General features: G+C 48.1%; 1 protein-coding gene across 3 annotated transcripts in view; it reads left to right on the top strand.

Annotated features, from left to right (window-relative positions):
- Positions 1 to 4,314: 4,314 nt before the first annotated feature.
- LOC118087368 (mitochondrial peptide methionine sulfoxide reductase) overlaps positions 4,315 to 9,542 on the top strand; it is a 48,195-nt gene continuing 42,967 nt past the window's right edge. For 2 of the 3 annotated variants that reach the window (XM_035119943.3, XM_088672400.1), the window contains exon 1: positions 4,333 to 4,494. In XM_035119943.3, the coding sequence (XP_034975834.1) occupies positions 4,422 to 4,494 (73 nt within the window). In that variant the 5' untranslated portion in view covers positions 4,333 to 4,421. Of the gene's footprint in view, positions 4,495 to 9,542 lie in introns of all 3 variants that reach the window. The other variant, XM_035119942.3, reaches the window with a different exon arrangement.

Raw genomic sequence — 9,542 nt, 5'->3', positions numbered from 1 at the left:
AATTTATCTTGATTTTAGAGGGTTTTTTTTATTGAGAACTGTATTTTTATTCCTTACAGAAACCGCCCAGAGCACTTAGGTGGATGGGCAGCATAAAGATGAAACGAATGAATGAATTGGTTTCATTTATACAGGTAGGAGGCTCCTTTTGCCACTGGATGACACATAATTTGGATTGCCTTCCCCCATAATTTTCTTTTTTCATCTCATCTCGTCTGTTTATTTGTATGTTGTTTCCCCATAAGATTGTGCCCAAAGTGGCCCACAGGAACTCAAATAAACAGTAACAACTAAAAAAACACGAGAAACAATTACAAATCATAATATAAATAAATGTGCACACACAAAAATCAATCCATGCAACATTTTGAAAAACAATGCAAATAAATCAATTCAACAGTTTAGGACTAAACAACATTGTATAAAGCAATACGAAAGAGCAAGCCTAGTTTTTAAACTTAGCACGGGACAAATGACTGCATACCCACTATATGTTTAAAGCACACACCCTACTTGGGAACCGTAGTCTGCTCTTCATAAAGCAGCAGCAGCAGCAGCAGCAGCAATTTATTATTTCTACCCTGCCCTTCTGGCTGGGTTTCCCCAGCCACTCTGGGCAGCTCCCAACAGAATTAAAAGTACAATAAAACATCAAACATTAAAAACCTCCCTAAACAGGGCTACCTTCAGACGTCTTCTAAAAGTCAGATAGTTGTTTATTTCCTTGACATACGATGGAAGGGCGTTCCACAGGGCGGGTGCCACTACCGAGAAGGCCCTCTGCCTGGTTCCCTGCAACCTCACTTCTCGCAGCGAGGGAACCGCCAGAAGGCCCTCGGCGCTGGACCTCAGTGTCCGGGCTGGATGATGGGGGTGGAGAGACGCTCCTTCAGGTATACTGAGCCGAGGCCATTTAGGGCTTTAAAGGTCCACACCAACACTTTGATTTGTGCTGAGAAACATACTGGGAGCCAATGTAGGTCTTTCAGGAACGGTGTTATATGGTCTTGGCAGCCACTCCCAGTCACCAATCTAGTTGCCGCATTCTGGATTAGCTACAGTTTCCAAGTCACTTTCAACGGTAGTCCCACGTAGAGCACAATGCAGTAGTCCAAGTGAGGGATAACTAGAGCATGCACCACTCTGGCAAGACAGTCCATGGGCACAATTCCCAGCACCCATATCAAACAACAGTTCCCAGGATTCCTTGTGGGGAGGGGACATATATTTTAAATGTTTGATAGGTACATAGCCCGAGTGTTTGTGGGGAACATTGGAAGCTGCCTGATACTGAGTCAGACCGTTGGTCCATCTAGCTCAGTGATGTCTACACTAACTGGCAGCAGCTTTCTGGGATTTCTGGCAGGAAAACTTTCCCAACTCTACCTGGAGATGGCAGGGATTGAACCTGGGAAGTTATGCATGCAAAGTGGACGCTCTCCCATTGAGCTATAGCCGGGGTTTTTGGATTGTGCTGGCAATGAAGCTCACATTAGCCTTCCATTCTTACTGTCATTTATATTGCTTTCCACAGCATGCTTTTCTTCCCAAAAGCCTTCCCAGAAGGATGGGCATGCAGTTCTTAGGCAGTCCTCCATGCAAACATTGGCAAGTCTGAACTCTACTTAGCTTCAGGGAGGATTTCGTTAAGTGGTTTGTGGGCATTTTCTGCACCTAATCTGCCATGCAGATGGATGGGCAATGGACCAGCAGGAGAGGAGCACCAAGTCCTGAGCACATCTGATCTTGAATGAAAGCCTTGTGCAGACTGCAAAGCCCTGTGAGGATATTCACTGTTTCCATGAAGGGGTGGATGTCACAGACCCTCCAAGTGTCTTTATTTTCCAGGGACAGTCCCAGATTTACAGAAGCCATCACAGTTTCTTATTTGAACCCAAAATGTCCCTTAAGATGTCCCTATTTTCATCGGAGAAATGTTGGAGGGTATGAAGTAATGCAATCCCCGAGTCAAGGAGATAACTAACTATACAGCCTTTAGAAGACATCTGAAGACAGTCCTGTATAAGGAAGTTTTTATGTTCAATGTTTTATTATGTTTTTATATATGATGGAAGCCACCCAGAGTGGCTGGGGCAACCCAATCAGATGGGCGGGGTATTATTATTATTATTAAATCCCTATTTTCATGGGAGAAATGGATAAATGTTGGGGGGGGGATGATGTTATGGCCTAAAAGGAAAAGAAGCAAGCAAGGAGGAAGACAAAGGGCTGAAGTCAAAGCTACAATTCCTCGGATTCTTTGGGGGAAGAAGCCACAACTGTTTAAAGTGGTGTAATACTGCTTTAAATGTATAGTGCAGATGGGCGCCTAAGAAGAAGGAAGCTGCTGATTGTACATAGAAGGAAGGAAGGAAGGAAGGAAGGAAGGAAGGAAGGAAGGAAGGAAGGAGGGAAGGAAGGAAGGAAGGTGAGGACAGACTGAAGCTGGTAGGACAGAGCCCATTTCACTCTCAAGGATCAGCCTTGGCTACTGCCCTGAGCTCTTTCCCTGCAGCCTGGGTGGAAATTACAATAAGGAATTGCATCCTCCTCTGGATGGCTTTTTGCTCAGCCTTGCTCTGTTCATCGGTTGTGGCTTTTTGGCTCTTCATTACTGCTCAGGCTTCTCCCTCCTCCAGATTTCACTCTTTCTCATCTCCTTTCCGCACAAAAAAGGAGACGTAAATCAAAACAAAGGAGTTATGAGCACAATTAGCAGAGCAAATGGAAGTGAGGGAGAAGAAAGCAAGAGAGCTGTGAAGTAGGGGGTGTCTCCCCCTTTCTCTCTCCGCTGGCAAGAGTGTTATTAAGCACTCACAAAGATTCCTTATTAAATGCCTTTTGACATCAAGTAGGAAATTATAGGACGTGTGCATTCATTCACTCACTCAGGTGACAATTGAGCCCCGGCTGCCACACTCGGGGGGGAGGGGAGGATAATAAAGGAGATACTGGAATAAAAGCAAAAGACAGCAGGTTTATAAATCATGTTTCCAAAGCTCCCCCCCCCCCAATCGAGCAACAATACCTCTTAGATCCGAACCAAGAGATGGAAATGAGAAAAGCCAATAGTGGCTTAAGCACAACTTGCATCTCTGTATTTATTTAATCCTTTCCAACATAAAGTGCTACCTTATGCATGGGGCTGCCCTTGAAGACTGTTCAGAAATATCAGTTGGTTGGGCCTATTATCTGGGGCTACACCCACCCACACCCACACCATATATTCCAAGCACATGACTTCACGCAATCCTGGGCACTTTTGTTCACCCCATGCAGAGTTACAATTCCCAGCACTCTTCACAAAACAACAGTCCAAGATTCTTTGGGGGAAGTCATGTGCTTTAACTGCATGGGGCATAGGTGCCAACACCCTGGGGCCCTGGGTGCCCGAGCACCCACAAAATTCCCCATTAAGGGACCAGGCACCCACAAATTTTGGTGCCAGGGCCATTCACCTTGGGCACACACAGTTGTGGGGCCAAGTTGGCACCCCTGGTATGGGGTGTGCACAGCAAGAGACTTGCTGGCCCACTTCTATTTGGTCTGTGTCAAAGGAGCTTCACTGGCTTCCAGTGCATCTCTGGGAACTATCTGAGGTGTTTGTTATGATCTTAAAAACCCAAAGCCACAAGAGAGGGGCAACCATTTCCCCTTTCCATTTAAAAAGGTGATCGGGGATAGACACAATGCAAGAGAAAATCTACCTCCACCTGCCACCCAACTCCAGAAATGGAATGTTCTCTCCAGTGAGGCCTGCCTAACATCTTTTCAGCACCAGATTAATATCTTTCTTTTTTCCAAGGCATCTAGTGGATTGTGACAGTTTATCATGGCTCAGATTGTTTGACTGGTGCTACTGCTGTGATTCTGATGCTGTTGTTTGTTAGTATATTGTTAGTGTAGTGTAGGGTATTTCTTCTGCTATTTTCTGTAATGTTATTCTGTTTGTGAGCTGCCTATAGACTATTTTTGTAGTCTATAGTCTATTTTTGTTCCCCTACTGCTCCCAGAGTTAAACCAATTCGGAGAATGGAATCTCTGTGAGGGAGAACAGCAGCCTTAGCAAACTACACTTCCCAGGATTCCTTGGGGAGTGGGGAAGCCCTGACTTTTAAAGTGGTATGACACTGCATTAAATGTACAGTGCAGACGTGACCCGAATTAGTAAATATACCGGTACATGGTGTGTGTGTCTGTGTGTGAAAATTAGTGGGCTCCTGACGACGAAAGCACCGATTATGGGATGGAGGCAGGTAGATCTCCCAACAGCCCTCCCAGCCCCCCCCACTTACGTCACACTTCCCGTCCCTTGGCTCCGCCCACCTCTTGTCCCGTGCCTGAGACATTGAAAAGTGGAAGCTGGCTACTCACTCGCACGTGGGTAGCGGTGGGGCGCCCCGTTGTTGAACTCCGACGCCATGCCTGGTCCTGTACGGATGCCCTCTCCGGAAGAGGCTCTGCTAGGCAGATCTGAGGCAATCGTAGTGTCAGGTACGGGAAGAGGGAGACCCACGCGTGTCCCTGTATTTTCGTGGGATGGGTGCAGCCGAGGTGGGAGGGGGCTTAAGAAATACCCACCCACCATGATCAGTTATGCTTTCTGTCCTTTACCCGCCCAAATCTATCTCACAAGGCACAAGCTCCTCCCGGCAAAGGAAAAAGGGAACGCCAATTAAGGCAGGGAAGCTCCCCGTGGGGTTTGCTCCCGCGTAGACCTGCACAGGACCGGGCTGTTCGTGATCGTTGGCAGAGAAGAGCAAGGAGGAAGGCATCCAACACCGTGTAGCTCAAAAGGATCTTTAGATTCCAGGTCCTGAGTGCGGAGATTGCAGGAGGGATCCTGCGCGCACGCGCGCGCGCACTCCCGTGGCGCTCCGGAGGAAGTTTTGAGCCTCCGGGAGCGCTTGGAATGTGCGTTGTTTTGTGGTTTGCAAACTGGCTCTGACGCATGACGCTCCCGGGGCAGAAAAATCGGGAGTTGGGATTTGCACCCCAAAATAAGTTATGGGTGTGCAAGCTTCCCTTCGTTATCCAAGCTCCTCGCGTGTCTGTGTGGAATAAGGGGCTGGGTGCATGAGCTTAGCAAAGGGAGGGGCAGCTGCCCCACCCAATCAATAAAAATATATGACAAACGGAGGTTCTGCCCCTCCCCCACAACAAGAGTTCTGCCGCCCCCCCCCCAACAAAAGGCCTGTGCCCCCTAACAAAAAGCTATGCCTGTGGCTGGGTGTTCAGAGTCTATGGTTCTTCCCAAATGGTGGATCTAGGGGAGAGTGTGGGGGACCCTCCTCCTTTTCCAGGAGGAGTTCCCAGTACTTTTAACAACCCAAAGGTTCCTGGGGTTCTTTAGGGGAAACCCAAGGCTATACACTACAGTGATGTGACCTCAGACTATGGCTGCAGAGCACCCAGGTCCAAATCCCCGTGTCCAGCCATGAAAAGCTCACTGGGTGACTTTGGGACAACTTACCTTACAGGGTTGTTGTGTTATTAACATGGAGAACCATGCATCCTGTGTTGACCTCTCTGGTGGAAGCGGGACAGCAATGTAAAGCAGTGTAATAAAGTGATTATTGACAGGAAAAGAGCAAAGGATGAAGTCCAAGGGAGACAGCATGCTTGACCTCATTTCTTCCTGAAGCTCACACAGTCTAAAGTTCTAGTTTGTGCATGCAGTAGATAAGATTGTAAAGCCTCCTTGTCTGTTCCATTTCTAATTAGCGCTAAGGAGCTGCCTGGTTAAATGTTTCCCCATTTGGTAAAGAAGGGATCGTACACATTCAAAACAGTATCAGGGAGAAGGCTAAGCTAGAACTCCTCACCCTGATTTCCAGTCTGGATCCCTCCCCCAGAGAAAAGTAATTCATCTCTGCCCCACCCCCCACTGCCATCTGAAGTGGTAGATTGCATCAAATGTTTATTACATGCTCTACGTGGGGCTACCTTTGAAGGTGACATGGAAACTACAACTAATGCAGAATGTGGCAGCTAGACTGGTGACTGGGAGCGGCCACCGAGACCACATAACACCGGTCTTGAAAGACCTACATTGGCTCCCAGTACGTTTCCGAGCACTATTCAAAGTGTTGGGGCTGACCTTTAATGCCCCAAACGGCTTTGGTCCTGTATACCTGAAGGAGCGTCTCCACCCCATATCGTTCAGCCTGGACACTGAGGTCCAGCGCTGAGGGACTTCTGGCGGTTCCCTCACTGCGAGAAGCGAAGTTACAGGGAACCAGACAGAGGGCCTTCTCAGTAGTGGCGCCCGCCCTGTGGAACGCCCTCCCATCAGATGTCAAGGAAATAAACAACTTTATAACATTTAGAAGACATCTGAAGGCAGCCCTGTTTAGGGAAGTTTTTACTGACTTGTGTTTTAATGTGTTTTTAATCTTTTGTTGGAAGCCACCCAGAGTGGCTGGGGAAACCCAGCCAGATGGGCGGGGTATAAGTAATTATTATTACAGTGGTACCTCGGGTTATAGACACCTCGGGTTACAGACACTTCAGGTTACAAACTCTGCTAACCTGGAAGTAGTACCTCGGGTTGAGAACTTTGCCCCAGGATGAGAACAGAAATCACGCAGCAGCGGCACAGCAGAAGCAGGAGGCCCCATTAGCAAAAGCGAACCTCAGGTTAAGAATGGTTTCAGGTTAAGAACGGACCTCCGGAACGAATTTAGATTGTAACCCGAGGTACCACTGTATTACTATTACTATTTTTAAAATCCCACCTTTTCCCCAAGGAACTGTAGATGGTGTATAGCAGGGATGTCCAACCAGTAGATCACGACCTACTGATAGATCCCTGGCTGGTACTGGTAGATCGTGGAATCCCTATCGTGTACAAAAAGTTACGGGGGGAAAGCCAAAAAACTGTGCAATCCTTCCCCCCAAAAGCTCAACAACTCTGGGCACTTCCCTCCTAAAAAGAACTCAACAACTCCGGGCAATCCACCCACCCCACGCATGCTCCTCCTCCCTCCAATGACAATTGGAGGGTTTTTTTTTAATACTGGGAGTAGATCACAGTCTCTTGGGAGTTGGACATGCCTGGTGTATAGGACTGGGCAATACCTGGTTTTCAACATCGCGATATATCACCAGCTAAGCATCACAATATATCAATAGATCAGGATGTCAGAAATAAGGTTGGAGCTATGTAGAGGCATTGGCTGGCTTCACAGTTTCCCCTGCATTGTGATTTCTGCATAACACATACACACACTGTGATTCATGGTATATTGCTAGGTCAAAAATTATGAAACAGATATCAACATATAGACTTCATATGGACTGGTTTTGGACGAAATATTGCCCAGCCCTAATGGTGCACATGCCCCCTTCCCTTCTCATTTGCTCCTCATGGCAACACTGCAAGGTAGGTTAGGCTAAGAGATAGGATGGAAACTACCTCATGCAAAGTGCACATCTAGCTCATTGTTTACACTGGTGGTAGTAAACCTCTGGCCTCAGCTATGCTCACTGGACCTCCCTGTTTGGCCCATGAGGTCATTTTGGACAAGCCACGCCCACCTGCTACACACCTAGTGTTATGTGTGATGTCAGGGGCAGAGCTGGTAGAGCTTTGTAAGCCCAAATGATCCGCTGATTGTTGGGGATTTGAAGCGCTGCACAGGGCAGTATGCAAGCTCCGACCATCACCTGATAGTTGGGCTTAGGCCTGCACAGCTTAGGTGCACATCAGATGAGCGAAAACGGGTTGCTTGATGTTGCTCCGAAGTCAGGTGATTGGCAGGTGGGCAGCCTCGCAAGGGAGAGGGGAGATAAGGGTCTGGTCTGTCAGCTGAATCCAGTTCCTAACCCCTGGCCAAACCCTCTATACCAGGCATCCCCAAACTTCGGCCCTCCAGATGTTTTGGACTACAATTCCCATCATCCCTGACCACTGGCCCTGTTAGCTAGGGATCATGGGAGTTGTAGGCCCAAAACATCTAGAGGGCTGCAGTTTGGGGATGCCTGCTCTATACCAAGGATGGGGAACCTGTGGCCCTCTGGCTCCCACCAGCCCCAGTCAACATGAATGTTGGGGACAACGAAAGAGTCAAGCAACCTTTGAGGGACCAAAGGTTTCCTATCTCTGCTCTTCCTTGGCTGGTAGCTCTAAAACCTTAGAAGTCTTCCCTCGTCCTACTTAAGGGATCCTGGGGCAGTCTGCATACAAAGCATGTGATTTGCCACGCTTACTCTGAGATGGTGTAGCCACTGCACCACACTTCCTCTGTGCTTATAAGAGTTAGAACCAATTAGAAAGCAAAACTGGCCTTTCAGAGCTTGGCGCCCCAGTCTTCTCTTGTTTGTGCCTTTGTTTGGAATTTGGGTCTCTGCTTCCTTTTCGTTGAGGAAAGTGATGAAAAGAGAGTGGCTCCCCCCCCCTTTCTTTCCCACCCTGAAGGCTATCCTAAGAGCCCTGCTGGAGCCAGGCAAAGGTTTATCCAGCATTCTGTTTCTAGAGCGGGCAAACACTGGGTACTTGTGGGAAGCCCCCAGGCAGGACATGAATGTGAAAGCACTCTCCCACTGTTGTTCTCCAGCAACTGGTACTCGAGGGATATACCGCCTATGATATGTGATGAGCACCCACCGACACAGCCTTGTGGTCCATGAATTTGTCTAATCCTCTTTGGAAGCCTTCTAAGTTGGTGGACATCACTACATCTTGAGAGGGCAAATTCCATCATCGAACTACAGCGCTGTGCAAAAAAGTGCTTTCTTTTCTCTGTCCTGAATTTTCAGCTTCGTGGGATGGTCCTGAATTAGGAGAGGGGAGGGGGGAAACCACTCCCTTTCCACTTTCACCATATGCCTCGGCCATGCCCCTCTACATAACTAAACAAACATGCATTCACCCTTTTTCTAAGCTAAAAATCCCAAACCTTGTCACTCTTCCAATATGGTGAGCAGCACGGAGATTGAGGCACAACAGTGAACCCCCCCCCCAATTCATGGTAATTTTTATCTGTATATTATTTTTGTATTCTAGATTATAATTCTATTAATTAAGTAAGGCAAGGGCCACAGCTCAGTGCTAGAGCACCTTCATCACTTGCAGAAGTCTCCAGGTTCAATCCCCAGCAGGACTGGGACTGCCCCCTGCGTGAAACCCTGGAGTGCTGGTGCCAGTCAGACATGGGCGTAGGCAGGGGGGGCAGGAGGGGGCAGCTGCCCCCCCTAGAAGCAAAAAAATAATGTATTTTACAGACCATAACCAGCACTTTTCCCCTCCAAAAACTGAAGTGGAAAGGGCTTTGCTTTAGCAAGAGCAGCTAAGTCTCCGCTTGCTGGGGGGGGGGGACACAGCAGTAACAAAAACACATCAAATAAATAAAGCAAAGTGGCTACCAGTAAAGGTAAAGGTAAAGGGACCCCTGACCATTAGGTCCAGTCGTGACCGACTCTGGGGTTGCGCGCTCATCTCGCATTATTGGCTGAGGGAGCCAGCGTATAGCTTCCAGGTCATGTGGCCAGCATGACAAAGCCGCTTCTGGCAAACCAGAGCAGCACATGGAAACGCCGTT

This window comes from Zootoca vivipara, chromosome 6, assembly GCF_965207765.1.
Source record: "Zootoca vivipara chromosome 6, rZooViv2.hap1.1, whole genome shotgun sequence".
Taxonomy (NCBI): Eukaryota; Metazoa; Chordata; class Lepidosauria; order Squamata; family Lacertidae; genus Zootoca; species Zootoca vivipara.
Note: the sequence above shows the minus strand (reverse complement) of the source record. Positions and strands in the feature narration are given on the sequence as shown.